Raw genomic sequence first — 15,474 nt, forward strand, 5'->3', positions numbered from 1 at the left:
TGGAGACCTGGTATGGATTCCTAGTTCAGCCATTCACCAGCTGTGAACCTGTACACCTGGCTTCTCCTCTCAGAGCCTCAGTTTCCCTCTTGGGAATCCCAGTCTTCCCACAGTCCCTACAATCCCTATAGTCATGGATCCAGTGGGGTTACACATTAGGCAGTGCTTGGCCTGGCACTTGGGAAGACCCCAGTGAAGTTAGCCATTGGTAAGGGTCTCAGTCTACTGTCCCCTTGTCACATTCCAGGCAGCCCTGTGAATTTTGGCCCACCATGAGGTTCACAGCCACAACCGGGCCTTTTTCTAACCCCACATGCATGCAGGCTCAGCCCCGAGCCCAGCTCCTGGTGGAGCTGCCCTACTGGGCACTCAGGCCTGAGGACCTCATCACCTGAGTTGGAGGGCGGGCAGTGGCCAGCAAGGTTTGCTGTGCCTCTTCCTCAAGCCCTTCCTATCATGGCGACAAGGTGGACAATCCACAGCCCCCAGTAGTAACAACAACAGTATCCACAATAATAGCTAACACTTTTAACACACATTCTTGCCAGACAGTGTCCTAAATGTTTTATATGCATGAAGCCCAAATCTTCTCAACAGTCTTATGACATGGGTCCCATTATTCCCATTCTACAGATGAGGATGGGAGGCTGAAGCCCAGGGAGATCATCATTTATCAGGGTCACCAATGGCAGAGCTGGGACATGGACCAAAGCTTCCCGGGGCCTGGGCCCAGGCTCTTAACCACTCAGCACACTGCCTGTGGGGTCGAGTTTGAATTCTAGCTCTGGGAATGGACAGCCCTGGGTTCAGTCCAGTTCTGCCACTTACTAACCACGTGACCTTGGCTTTTTACTAACCATGTGATCATGTTGGCTTTACCGCTGGATTCAGTTTCTTTATCTGTGAATGGGCTCTGTGCTGTTTGCTCCCTGTCTCCTAGAGCGGCAGGGAAGGTTCTCATGGACTCGCACACATGAGGTGGTAGCCTGAGGCTGTAAGGCAGTGAGTACTCCAAGTGGTAGATGCTACTACGAGCCTGGCCTGTCACTGTCCCCACCACCCCCCGCCAGGGTCCGAGGGCCATGCCGGGAACCAAAGGTGGAGTTCACGGGCAGAGTTCTATCCTCCTGTCCACATGTACATATCTTAGGCTCCCGTAAACCAAGGTGTGGGGTCCAGGGTGAAGGGCTTGGGCTGTTTTCCAGGCCAGCAGGCTGGCCCGCCCCAGATGGCCACCCCCGGCCGCTGAGCAGACAGTCGAGTGGGCCCATATCTCCCGGCAGATGGGTTGTGAGCGTTGGCAGCACTGAGCTTCCCGCCAGGGCAGGAACAGACTTGGAGCTGGGCTCTGGCATCACACGCCTGAACAGCGCCCCCCTCCCCCCGCCCCGCCCAGCCTGGACAGGACGAGCCCTGGCCTGAGCCCCTTGCTGGCGTGTCTCTCCCAGGACACAGGAAAACCCCAGGCAACCAGGGACGGTCTGGCCTCCAAGCCCAACAAGTCCCCCTTAGCCCAGCAAACGTGAGTTTTTGACTGGCCTTGATTTTGTTAGGGTTAGAGGTTTGGATTTGTCATTTCTTTTCTATTTAAAAAGTAACAGTTGGGGCGCCTGGGTGGCGCAGTCGGTTAAGCGTCCGACTTCAGCCAGGTCACGATCTCGCGGTCCGTGAGTTCGAGCCCCGCGTCAGGCTGTGGGCTGATGGCTCGGAGCCTGGAGCCTGTTTCCGATTCTGTGTCTCCCTCTCTCTCTGCCCCTCCCCCGTTCATGCTCTGTCTCTCTCTGTCCCAAAAATAAATAAAAAACGTTGAAAAAAAAATTAAAAAAAAATAAAATAAAAAGTAACAGTCACTCCTTAAGAATTTAAGTATATAAGTAAGTGTACAAAGTAGAAAAGGGAGAGTCTCCTATTAAGTGAAAAAAGCAAGTATAATAGTGTGAATCGACTAGGACTTCATTTGTATTCAGTAGTTAACTCTGATCGTCTGTGTGTGTGTGTGTGTGTTTATGGAAATAATCTCCAAAGCATATTGTTAAGTGGGGAGAAAAGTCAACTATAGCTTCCTATTAAAGGTGAAATGTAAATTCTTAACTATGCATATGGTTTTGTACAAATACATTTGACACGTGTATACATAATAATGGCTAACATGTATTGAGCGCTCACTGGATGCCAGATACAAAGCTGAGCACTGTATGTGGATTATCTTATTGAATCTTTACAGCCCTTTGAGAGAGTCATTATCCGCAATTTATAGATGAGGAAAAAGGCACAGAGAAATTAAGCAACTTGCCCAGGGTTACACAGTTAAGGAATGGGTAGAGTCAGGACTTGAATCCAGGCAGACAGACTCCTAAGTGACCTCCCAGGGGAAGTCCCCGACGTGTGCACCCACCGCCCAGCAGAGAAAAATGCATCTAAGTCAGGAGCCGACAAAGAACAACCTGTGCAAATAGAAACCTCCCTGCATACATGGCCTGGAGACTTTTCTATGGCTCATGTGACTGCTTACCCTCAGCAAGATGATGCCGGGTATCGTTGAGGATGAGGTCACACAGGGCCTTGCAGGCTGAGCAGGGTGTATAGATTTTACTTGGAGAGAAATGGGAAGCCACTAGCCCGTTCTGCACAGAGGAGAGGCATGGTCTGACTCAAGCTGCTGCAGGAAGAGTGGCCTGGGCCGGGGTGGCAGTGGTGTGGGAGCAGGAAGACCAGGAGGCAGCTATCTTCATAGGCCAGGTAGGCGATGATGACAGACAGGACCAGGTGGAGAGTAGAGATGGCCACTCGTTGTGCCCTGCCAGTGCCCTACTTAATCTCCCCAGCAGAGAAGGCAAAGCTGGGAGCTTTTCAAGTAGTGGCTTTTGGTCAAGTCTTCAGAGCCAAAATGTGACAGTAGGCCACCTGTCTCTAGAGTGGGAGAAAGACTGAGGTTCAGGACCATGCTTCTGCTTGGCCCCAGCAGAGGGCGCTGCGGGCCAGTGTCAGCAGGATACAAAACCGGATCCAGTTGGTGCATTGATTGAAACCCACAATCCCAGGGCCTCCCAGACTGGCAGGGCAAAGCATCCAACATGGTTGCTTTTCATGATCTGTTTCAAGACTACTGTCCTTAGGATAAAAGCGACTTGTTTTTTTATTAATTACCAAGGCTACAGCTGGGAACTCCAGAACACAAGATCATTCCATTCCTTCCATGCATGCCTCTTGCCCAGGTCCTATTTGTCAAGCTGTATGCTTAGAGGCAATGCCGTGACACATTATTTTTGCCATCTCTTGTGTCTGTTGACTTAGGACAGGCATGTTTTTCCAGGTACTACTGATTAATCCTTCTTAGTCTTTTTTTTTTTTTCTTTTTTTTTTTTTTTGAGAGAGCGACAGAGCACAAGCAGGGAGGGGCAGAGAGAGAGACACGCAGAATCTGAAGCAGGCTCCAGGCCCTGAGCTGCAGCACAGAGCCCTAGGCGGGGCTTAGGCTCGTGAACCACGAGATTATGGCCTGAGCTGAAGTCAGATGTTTAGCCAACTGAGCCACCCTGGCATCTCATCCTTAGTCTTTATATCATAGCTTCAAGTATATTTTGGGTGCTTGTAGCAATCCCCTGAGGGGGGATGTTTTTCCCGGTATTGCCGCAAATACCCTGTCATGCTGCCTTGCTGGGGCTGGAGCTGCGTGCCTGGCCCTGGGCATGGCATCACCTGATGGTCAGCTCACGTTGTGGATAGAGAAGCCTGAGCTGGTACAAGTGAGGACCTGAAGCCACAGGGACTCTCAGGGCTAGCGGGACATGAATTGGTACAACCACTTGGAATACTTGGGCAGTTCAGGAAAATTAAAGATGAACATGCCCAGTGACTCTGCAGTTGCCCTCCTAGGTATAGATCCAAAAGAAAATTTGTTCATGTGCAATAAGAGGCGCTCCTATGAGTGTTCCTAACAGCAGTGTTCATAGTTGTCCAACACTGGAAGCGGTTTCCGTGCTCAACAGTAGAATGGAATAAATCCGTTGTGGCAATACAGCCGCTTCTCACAGCAACGTGGCCACTCTCATATCCACAGCATTGAGAGAAACAAGCCAGATATAAAAGAATACAAACTGCCTGAAGCTCCAAAACAGGCAGAAATAAATTCTGGAGTTTGAAGTCAGGGTGGAGTTGCCTTTGGGGAGGAGGGAAGGAGTTTTGGGGGGCTGAAAATACTTTTTTGATTTGGTGGGGATTACCTAGGTGTTCACTCTGTGATCATTCCTTTAGGTATGCTTCCATGTGTTGAGTACTTTTCTGTATGAGGATGTACCTCACAGCCAAAAATAAAAATAAAACACTGTCAACGGCGAAAGCTGTAAGTTTTGGAAAATTCAGGGCTGCGTGGGAATCCTGGTTTAGTCACTTAGCTGTGGTGACCTTGGAGAAGGCACCTAACCTCTCGGAGCTTCAGTTTTCTTATCTGCAACATGGAGATGATAAAACCTCCCCCTGAACAGACGTGTACACGTAATTAGGTAATTACTGTTGTACCACTGCACCTTCATAAATGCGACTTTGTTATAAAGGTATATCAGTTAGAAACTGCTTTGCCTGTAGAGTAAACGTGAAGACCTGAGTAACCATAGCTAAAACAAATAGAGGGTTATTTTAATTCTCTAACAAGAAGCCTGGAGGTGGGCAGCTGCAGAGATTGACTTCTCTGGTTTTCTTGTTGTCGTCTCTTTCCTCGCAAACACAAAATGGCTGCCACAGCCCCAAACATCTTACCCTCACACCAGTGTCCTTAGCAAGAAGAAATGGGCTGGTAGAAAGGGGCTTTCCTTTAACGAAGGGAAGCAGATGTGTCCAAGAAGTCCTTCCCCAGCTGAATTCCCCTCACATTTCATTACCTGTAGCTAGTCATGTGGCCAGCTATAGGAAAAACATGGAAAGCACCATTTGGGAAAGTGAAATGAGTTGGCCGTGATTGGCCTGACTAAAAGTTTTCAATCCTGGCTACATAGCAGAATCATTTGAATGGCACTGAAAAGGTGTGTGTGTGTGTGTGTGTGTGTGTGTGTGTGTGTGTGTGTGTGTATAAGTATACATTGGTATAAGTATGAATACACATGTGCACATGTACGTAGATGCCTGGGCCCCACCACAGACCAACCGTGTTACTACATTAATATGTTCACACGTGTTGTAATGAAGACAGTGTTCGTTGAGGGTTTGCCTTGTGGAGCCTGTTTTATTCATTATACATCTTACTAGCTGACATAATCTGTGTCCCCACTTAAATGCCAGTCGGGTAAAGACCAGTTGGGTCTTTGTTTTGTTTGCCGCACCCAGAACAGGGCTAGGTCTTGGGGGCACGTAGTCGGTATTTGTTGACGGATGAAGGTGTGCTCCAACCGTTGTCTCATTGACTCATCCACTTAATCCTCCTGGCGCTCTTCTGGGCTTTGATGCCGTCACCGTACCCATTTCGTGAAAGAGAAGCTGAGGCCCAGAGATCTGAAGGCGCTTGCTCAAGATCACACAAGCAGGAGGCGGCAAGCTCAAGTCCTGGTCCAAACCCCGGGCTGGCCCTGGGACCCAAGCTTCTCTGACCATCGCACACGTTGCTCTGAGAAAAGGACACCCTCATGGGCTCTTGTTCCTTCTTGGGTCCTGAGAGCCTCCTGACCTTCTCTTCTCTCCCTCAAACAGCTCATCACCCTGCGGGGATCCATCCTGGAGGATGCCACACCCACAGCCACAAAGCATGGGACGGGGCGGGGCCTGCCCCTGAAGGATGCCCTGGAGTATGTCATCCCCGAGCTCAACATCCACTGCCTGAGGCTGGCTCTCAACACGCCCAAGGTGACCGAGCAGCTGCTGAAGCTCGACGAACAAGGGGTGAGCCGGGGTTCCGGGTGGAGGGCCCCTCGGACCGTAGCCTGCAGCCCCATCCTGGTACCTCTTTCTGTCTTGGTCTTTTTTTTTGTTGTTGTTCTTTTTTCCAAGAATAGAAACCCACCTAACTTAGTTTAGGTAAAAAGAGGGATCTCTTAATCAAATTCCAAGGGAGCCAAGAGCAAGAATATGACTGGGTCTCAGGAGGAAAATGGTCTGGGGATGAGACAGCCACCAGGTTTCATGGTGGGGGACAGGCTAGGGGGCGTGTTCCCATCTCTGCACACTGGCTCCCTTTGCTTCTCCGTCCTCCCACAGTTCCCAGAGTTTTCTGTGAGAATAACAGCCACGTGCAGACCCCAGCTAGCTGATGCTTGGTCCCAGGAGAGCCTCTGACTGGCCCACGCTTAGGTCAGGTGTCTGTCAAGGTCCAGTCACCAGTGACCAGGAGAATGAGATACATAAGATAAACATGTGGTCACTAAGGGCCCACTCCCTGAAAACAGTTGACTGCACTGAGCCCTGAGCCCTGGAGAATTTCCTTTTGCCAAGTCTTAGCCAGTTCCAGTCCACCTCCTGTGGGCAGCCAGCCAAGGCAATGGTGTCTTAATTCTTGAGAGTGGCGTGGCCCTCCGTAGAGAGAACGAGAGTGGGCTGTGCGACACCTTGTTGTGCCTCTCTGGAATGGGAGGGAAGGGGAGGGACAACTGGGATGTGACCCCCACACCTTTCTCCCTCCTCTCTGGCTGCGGCCCCGAGTTATTGTGTGACCCCAGGAGCTCCTTGGGCACCGCGCCTGAGAAAGCCCCTTTTTCCCCTCCCTCTGACGTCTCCGCCCGGCCCGCCTCTGCAGCTGTGCCGGAAACACAAAGTGGGCATCCTCTACTGCAAGGCTGGCCAGAGCTCAGAGGAGGAGATGTACAACAACGAGGAGGCCGGCCCCGCCTTTGAGGAGTTCCTCTCCCTGATCGGGGAGAAAGTCTGCCTGAAGGGCTTCACCAAGTACGCTGCCCAGCTGGATGTCAAGAGTAAGTGGCACAGTGGCCTCGTGGGGGAACCAGTGGGATCCCGGTGGACCACCACCCCACGCCCACCCCAGGGGCAAACGTCACAAGGCCTGATGATATCTGGGTAAGGATGCAGAGCCGTGGGAGCTCTCAGACTCTGCTGACGGGGGTGCAGAGAGTGCGACCGCTTTGGAAAACAGTATGGCATGTTCTAGTAAAGTTTAAAGACCCACCTACCCTGTGAGTCAGCAGTTGTGCTCCTAGACATGTCCTCTGGGAACTCATGCACATGTGCGTTGGGAGATGTCCTGAATATTCATAACCACCAGTGCTTGGATGGTGCCCAGCGTGCACGGGCAGAATTGTGGTATTTCGTGCGGCAGAGAACTGTGTGGCAATGACAGCAGTGAACTAGAGCTGCAGGCGTCAGCCTGGACGAAGGCCACATACTTGATGTTGAGCATGGACAGGGGGCCTCACAAAAGCAGGTGCCAAAAGATGGCTTTTATTCAACAGTGTATTGTCTGGGGGGTTGTTCTGACGTAGGAAAACTACAGAAAAGCAAGGCCGTGATGGACATGACGTTCAAGGTAGTGGTTGCCTCCAGGGCGAGTGTGGATATAACTAGGAAACGATACTCACATTTTCACAAGAGTATTGGTGGCAGGCGGTCTGTTTCTTAAGGCAGGTGCGAGGTACAACATACTCGTTCTGGCATTTCCACACATAAATATGCATCTATATGCATAATATGTTTATATATGATCTATAGGATTAAAATGTGTCCTGGCAGTTTTGGGGGGTTGGAAGAGTGATGTTGTAAATTGGCGTCACGGCTCCCTATGGGAAGGACCCCTTAGAGGTGAGCTGTAGCTGGGATAGTTGCTTAGGCTGAGTCGGGCCCTGAGTGATGGGGCTGTGGCTTGATCACCGGCTCTTCACCTTACCTGGCCATGCCTCAGTTTCCTCATCTGGAGAAGGGAGGCCCAGATGAGGAGACCACGTTTAGAGACTTGAATGAAGTGTTAGGCGGGTGCTTATGGCTGTTGTCTGTTGAAGGAAGCAGTGGGAGGAATGAGCCATTGCTCATTTAGGGGTGTTGGACCAGTGGCTTTGGCGGTCTCTGTCTCCGTTTCCTCATCTGTAAAGTTGTGTTTACCTCGGGAGCGCGGTGTTGAACTATCTTACTGGCCCTCGCTCTGTGTCAGACCCTGGACCTGCCCGGCCTCCCCGAGCTGCCTGCATCCTGTCCTCTCCTGGCGCTCTGGAAGCCCGCAGCGGGAGTGGTTCCGTTGCTGATTCCTTCAGTATGGGGGCAGTGTGCTCAGAAAAAGGAAACGGAGACTTACTGTCCGCCTTCTCAGACAGATGCCTGCTCCCGAGGGTCAGCGTCCTGCACGAAGTGACGGCCATAGTCTTTCCCCCCGTCCCCGAGTTGGCCGTGAGCGTCAGATGCTGGCACAGTGCCTCACTGAGAATCAGCACTCGAGGGCACACCAGCCGCTGCCACGTGGCTTCTGCAGGAAGCGGATTTTCTCTGAGGACCCCAAGGAGCACAGTGCTCCCGGCCAGTCTCCCCAGCTACCAGACAGGGATGCCCTGGGCTTGCAGCCACCTGAAGGTCTCCTGGCTTCGGGCCTGGCTCTGGCACTGACCAGCTGTGGCTTCAGTGCCCTCACCTGTCACAGCTACCCCCCACCCTAAAATGTGAGGCCTCAAGAACAGGGACTCTTGGGCCTGTTCTACCACTGTTTCCCCAGCACCTTCAACTAGATAAAGCTTGCTGGAAGAATGGGCTTCCCAGGGTGAACATGACACCCTGGAGTTCCTGGCAACATGGTTCGTGGGCTCATTCATGCGCTCCACAGAAACCTCCCAGCCTTCCTCCCTGGGCAGTTCAAGATGATAGGAGCATGTATGGGGCACCTGATCTTATGTTGGAGTGGGGAAGGGCTCCTTGAGAACATGGCCTGTGGCCTGAGAAGAGTGAGTTGGAATAAAAGAGGCAATGAAGTAGCCCGAAAGTATTCCAGGTAAAGGAACAGCACATGCAAAAGCCCCGAGGTCTAAAGGCTGTTGTCCAGGGAAGTTCATGTAGAGAGAGGATGAAGTGAGGAAGGCAGGCAGGACCCACCGTGCAGGGCCTTTAGGGCTGAAGCTTAGGGATTTGGGTAAGAGCAACACTGAGTCCTGTTAAGAAAACACTGGAGTCCCACATCCCGAGTTCCAGTCCAGACTTCACTGCGCATTGCAGTGTGACCTTAGGCAAGTCCCTCCCTCCCTGTGCCTCAGTTTCCCCCTCGGAAACATGGAGCCAACAATCAGATGTGCTTCTGCCTGGTCACAACCCCCTCCCGTTAGAGATAACCAGCATCCTGACTCTCGTGATTATCATTCATAGTTTTGCCACCTATACATGCATCTCTAAATAGCATTTGTTTTGCCTGTTTTTGAACGTAACGTGAATGGAATCACACGCTACGTGCTCCTCTTGTGTCTGGCATCTTTCATTCAACATTATATATATGGGATTCGACCATGTGGTGACTGCGGCTCGTTTCATGGTTGATCCATTCTTGTGACTGACATTTGAAGGTGCCTGTACCCATATCCCAGGGCACATGTGTACCTTTTCTCTGGATTATGATCCTAGGAGACGAAGTGTTGAGTCATCAATTAAGCTGATCTTTAGGTTCACTAGATGTTGTGAAAAAGTTTTCCAAAGTGGTTGTACCAATTCTCACGCCTGACCAGCCGCATAAAGGGCTCCAGTCATTCTACATCACTGCCAACCCTTGGTACGGTCAGACTTTTAATTTTTTTTTTTTTTTTTACCAGTCTGGTGGGTGTCTAACATAAGGTTTCCTTTTTACCTAAATTTATTTAATTTTAAAGAGTAGAGTGAAGTGAAAACATCAAGCTAAAAACTAACACAGATGGCATGTGGGCTGTGGCACAAGCCCAGAGGTTTGGGAAACGTGGTGCTAACTGGTGTTTCTGTTGCAGCCGACTCTACGGGCACCCACTCCCTCTACACGACATACCAGGACTACGAGATCATGTTCCACGTCTCCACCCTGCTCCCTTACACCCCCAACAACAGGCAGCAGGTCAGTGGGGCCCAGGGCAGGGGTCCCATGTGATTTCCAGTTGGTGCACAACTGAACCCCAAGGCAGTCTCCCTCCCCGCGGTCGTTAGCTGGCTGTCTGGCTGGCATGGGCTCTCCTGCTGCCTCCCGTGGCCTTGGAGACCCTCCGCACCATGGTCACATCATCTGGGGGATGGAGGCTAGGTCAGGTGTCGTTTGAGATCAGTTTTTTCCTAGCTGTTCCTTAGCCACCCTGCTTGCCTGTAGCTATCCCAGCTCCCCTCAAGGTCTCTTGAGTCATCAGGGTCCTGTGAGAAAGAAGAACAAACCAGTCAATGTTATTTCAACCAGAAGTAACAGAAATACGAACCAAATTGGCATAAATAATAAATGGGTTTTACTGGGTTATGTAACTCTGACGTGCCAGCACAGGGCTAGCGTTAGGTACGGCTGGATCCAGGGGCTCAAAGCATGTTAGGGACCCTTTGAATTTTGCAGCTCTGCTTTTCTTCATAGTGACCTTATTTTCAGGTCTTCCCAGGTAGCGGCAGAGATGCCCCCTAGCTGCCCTCGGCTCACATCCCACCAAGGTAGCCACCCCAGGGGGGGAGACAGCTGTGCCTCCCTGGTGTCCCAGAAACGTTTCAGGGCTGAATCTTGTTGGACTATTCACTTGCCAGTCCCCGGGGCCTGGGGCAGGGAAGGAATGGGCTGACTGGCCGAGTGGGAAGCACGTGCCCACCCCTGGGGATGGATGGTGAGTGGGGTCAACTCAACTTGAAACGCTGATAGAGATCAGGCAGGTGCTTTCCCACGGGGGAGGGATGTGGCTGTCAGGAGAAGAAGGAAAGGGTGCTAAGTGGGCAAGAACAGCTAATACCTGCTTCCTGCAGCTCCTCTCCTGGATGTGCCGTGCAGATTCTGTCCTGAAACAACTTTTCCTAGTTTCTAAAGAACAGAAACCCCACAGACTTGTGGTTCAGCAAGTGTATATTATTTCCATTGGTACAGGTGACGTTGTAGATTTTATAGACCAGCAGTGGTCGGGTGTCCATGGACTCGTAAGGTTAACCTGTGAGCATTCTGTAAGAGCTGTGTGCCGTGCACTGCTCTCACACCGAGGACACAGCAGTAGGCCGCAAACGAAACAGGCAAAACCACTGGCGTCGCAGAGCTGACGTGTTAGTGGGAAGGGACAGACCAGAAACAGAAGGAAGAGGGAAGAGCCACCGTGTGCCGAATGTCGATAAATGTCGAGTGACGGCGGCAGGATAGTAGAGAGAGGGCATGTCGTGGGGACAGTCAGCGAAGGCCTCCATGGGAGGGAGGTGTCTCAGCAAAGACCTGAAAGAGGGAGCCACATGGAGTTGACTGGGAAGAATGTTTCATGCCGAGGGAACAGTCACTGCAGAGGCCTTGAGGAAACAAGGCATGTTTGAGGAGCAGCAGGAGGCCTGCGTGGTCGAACAGAGTGAGCGAGGGAGAACGTAGGAGGAGATGTCAGAGCGGCGGTGGGGGCAGGTGGCATGGGGGGCATGGGGCCCTCTGGGCCATGTGGGGACTCGGTCTTTTCCCCCAAGTGAGGTGGAGCCACTGGAGGGCTCTGAGCGAGGAGAGACACGATCCGACCAAGGTCCAGGGCTCTCGCTGGCTGCGTTTGGGGACCAGATGGGAGAGGGGGGCAAGAACCACAGGGCGGTGGGAGGCTGCTGTGAGGGTCCAGGCAGGGCCCTCAAGCCAACTGGTGCCGCCCTCCTGTCCCCTGTTTCCATTCACCAGCTACTAAGGAAGAGGCACATAGGAAACGACATTGTGACGATCATCTTCCAGGAGCCGGGGGCGCTGCCTTTCACCCCCAAGAACATCCGCTCACACTTTCAGCACGTCTTCATCATTGTCCGAGCCCACAACCCCTGCACTGATAATGTCTGCTACAGGTATGCACCTCCCACGTGGGCCCCAGGGAGCAGCCCCGGGACGGCCCCCAACCCCTGCACACACAGGAAGTCACAGCAGCCGATTCCCAGCCTCCAGGCAGCGTGCAGAAAGACAGCCAGCAGAGAGCAGCCGCCCAGGTGGGCCGGCTCCTGTGTTGCTTTCTGGGAAGCTCTGTCCTCACATTCCCGCGCCTTCCAAGAGAGCGATCCTCAGCGAGAAAGGGGCATGTCACCCCAGTGTTGATAAGGAGACCATCGGGGATTTGTAGTTGCCTGGAATCTTTTGGTTGCAAGTGACAAAAACTCCTCCTCAACCTGGCTTAAGACAGAAGGCATTCGTATACATCGGCTCCCAAATGACAGGTTCGGGCGTAGCTGGATCTGCTCCACTTTCCTATACATTGCCTCATTTGCTGGCAGCTCTGAGCTCAACGTCCTCCCAGCTGCAAATCCAGCAAAAAGAAAGCTTTGCTTTCCCAGGAAAAGAAGCCCCAGAATTGCGGCTCACTGATCTGGTTGGGGGTGAGGTGCCCATCGTAGAGTGAAACCACCGCTGCGCCACGCCTGGGTAGCGGGCACAGGGCTGAGGCATAGGAGTGGTGGCCCAGGGGGAAATCACAAGTTGGAAGGACGGGGACAGGGATAGAGCTGTGGTTCTGGTTCATAGATCAACAGGCGACACAGGCCACAGGCTCATTCAGCATCCTCCCCAAGCCCCAGTTCTCACCAGCAGAGTGGCCAGCACCCAGAGGCCAGATGGAAAGCACTCTGGGTGTGGGGTGAGGAGAGAGCCCTCGTCCTTGAAAACCAGCTGATCAAGGACCTAGGCCCTGGGCCAAGGGCAGCACTTGCCCCTGGGATAGCACCGCAAGCTCTGGGGAATGGGCAAGGGAGCGCTATTTTCCATTTTCTGAGAACGGTTTGAAATTCAAAAGGTACAAAATGTAACATAAAAAAGTAAAAAAAAGGTCACAGTCTCCCACCACCCAGCTGTCCTGTTAGCGGTTTCTTGTGCATCCTGATGTTTCATACATACACCGGCACGTGCTTACAAGTATTCTTCTTCACCTCTTTAACACGAATGGAGCATAACACACGCTGTTCTGAATCCTGTATTTTCTCACCAACCCTTGAGATCTCTCCAAACCAATACATAAAGTGCTTTTTCATTCCATCGTGCGGATGCGTGAGAATCTCCCCCCATCGATGGGCACCTGGGCCGTTTCCTGTCAGCCGCTCTTCCCCTCCATCCGGCAGCGAACAACCTTGCATCCGCTCTCATCGCACTTGTGTCCGACTATACAGATGGGAGAATTCCTGAAACTGGAGTCCCTGGGCCCAAGGGTGTGTGCGTCGTGCACTGGTAGTCTTGAGGAATTGCCGGGATCTCCCGTTTTCTTGTGTCAGCCGGGTGTATGAGAGAAGCTGGTGGGGGGCGGGGGGGATCCACCGCGTAGCGTGTGTGGCTTAGAACACTGTCCTGGACGTGCCGCCCAGGTGGCTGCTGGGAGCCAGCACACTGCATGGCAGGGCCTCCACGGGGCATCAGGCCACCGGCCCCCTGTGTCCTCACCCCTTTGCATCTGGTACTCTGAGCAGCAGCTACCTGTGCCCACACCTCTGGGCTGTGAGAGCCAGAGCTCACTTGGAGGTCCCACGTTCCTCGGCAGCTGAAAGGTAGCCCTGGTGAGAGAAGATGGAGTTGTTCGCGCGTGCACACACACACACACACACACACCACAGAGGAGAAGGCCTCCCTCTCCTGGCACATCAGAGGCAGGGGGTTGAGCCGGGGGCATGGGGGTGGCCTTTCTCCCCTTCCCACGCTCCCACCAGGGCTGTCACGGCAACCTTCCACCAACCCCCCACCTTTCCAGGCCAGCCTTTGCATGGTGTCCAGGATGCTTGCTTGCTTCTGATTCACAAACCCTTCTTGTTTCTTACAATTTAATTTAAAATATTTTTATTATGCAATATTTTAAACATCCTGAAAAGCACAGAAAATAATATAACAGACACCCATGTGCCTACCACCAGATTTAGCAGATGTTAACATTTCGCCATATTTGCTTCAGCTCTCTCTCTTTTCTTTATTTTTAAAGAAAGAAAATGTTAACGATACAACCAAAGCTTACCCCCTCCCACACCCTCTCCCTTCCTCTCCCCTCCTTCCCTACAGGCAGCTGCTCTCCGGACAGACCACACCCGGTCCCCTCTGTGTCCCCAAACACATTTCTGTGGCAGCACTCATGCTGTAAAAATGACTTATTAGCGTGGCCCTTGCCTCCCTTGAAGGTAGTAACCCCATGTCACATTCCCCTTCATGTATCTATTGTGACACGGGGCTTGCCATACAGTGAGCCCTAAAAACATTTTTGCTGGCCAGACAGATGCCTGGCCCAAATATCCTAGGCACCGAGAAAAGAATTGTCAAATGAGTAATTGTGAATATTCTGGAAATACTTACTGAGCTACAGTGACCAGGTGACCTGGTGACGCACCGTCTCCTGGTTGTGTGAAGAGGTGCCGTCCTTTCCGGTTTCAATGTGCCGTTTCTGGGTGGCACACCAGCATCCCTGCAGCCTGTGGGCTGTGAAAACCCAGTCCGTCCTGCTGGGAAGCAAAGGACCAGCTGTTCTGATTGTCCAGAAGCCTTCAGCAGCTTGTAATTTCATGGTTCTTAAAATCATGAATCAGGACTGTGGGGAAACCCAAAATCCATCACTCTACACAGCCAAGTGCTGACCGGAGCCGTCGCAGCGCTGTTCACAGCTGTAACGTACAATGCGAACATACCGTTAATTAGAAAGACTGGCGAAGTCATCTGGTCCATCCCCCGTCCTGTAGGCAAGGCCACGCCCACACGGTTTTGCCCAGAAAACCTGCCTGGTTTGTGTGGCCTTTGAAGAACTGCACCCCTGGAAAGTGCCTTTTTCTATCAAACCTGCACCCACTGTGCATTGGTAGAAATCCGTTTCTTCCTGGTCTGTTCAAGTTTAAATCGCTATTTAAATCAATAGTGAACACCTGTGCTGGTGCTGGGGGACCAGCTAAGCTCAGTGTGGCATCTGCCCACATGGCACTCCTGCACTGGAGGAGTGTCACTGGACAGTGAACAGTGGAGGTGGTGAGCAAGGGATCTGGCCTGACCCACCTGGGGTGTGCAAGGGCTCCTTTGACAGTCTCCTGCCCCAGGCGCCTTCCAGTGCTTTCCTCATGGGGCAGCCATGGTGATCCTCGCAGGTTGTCAGTCTGGTTGTCACTTGTTGCTAGCACCTGTGTCCATCATGGACCCTCAGGAAGCAGATGCCTCCCTTAGGGTTTTAACTGAGGGTTAGTGAACAGTCCATTCACAGGTGTGCTTAGGTTAGGGGAACAAGTACAGGAAAGCGAGGCATCTGGGAACCACCAGCAGCAGGGAGCCATCACCCACCCCTTCGGCTTGAGGTTAGAGAGGATGGGAGAAGTTTCTGGAAGCTAGAGAGAGCTATGGCTCTGGGAGAGGGGGCACCAGGCAGGAGCTATCTATGGCTGTGAGTTGAAGGATCAAGGACTCAACCACAGCCGCTATCCCAG

The 15,474-nt window shown here is 52.3% G+C and overlaps 1 protein-coding gene across 3 annotated transcripts in view; it reads left to right on the top strand.

Moving 5' to 3' along the window:
- Positions 1–15,474, top strand: part of SIPA1L3 (signal induced proliferation associated 1 like 3) — a 240,147-nt gene that overhangs the window by 147,513 nt on the left and 77,160 nt on the right. For all 3 annotated transcript variants that reach the window (XM_030297618.1, XM_030297615.1, XM_032591515.1), the window contains exons 5-8: positions 5,680–5,868; positions 6,719–6,893; positions 9,879–9,982; positions 11,741–11,898. In XM_030297618.1, the coding sequence (XP_030153478.1) occupies positions 5,680–5,868; positions 6,719–6,893; positions 9,879–9,982; positions 11,741–11,898 (626 nt within the window). The remainder of the gene's footprint in view (positions 1–5,679; positions 5,869–6,718; positions 6,894–9,878; positions 9,983–11,740; positions 11,899–15,474) is intronic.

Source organism: Lynx canadensis, chromosome E2 (genome assembly GCF_007474595.2).
Source record: "Lynx canadensis isolate LIC74 chromosome E2, mLynCan4.pri.v2, whole genome shotgun sequence".
Taxonomy (NCBI): Eukaryota; Metazoa; Chordata; class Mammalia; order Carnivora; family Felidae; genus Lynx; species Lynx canadensis.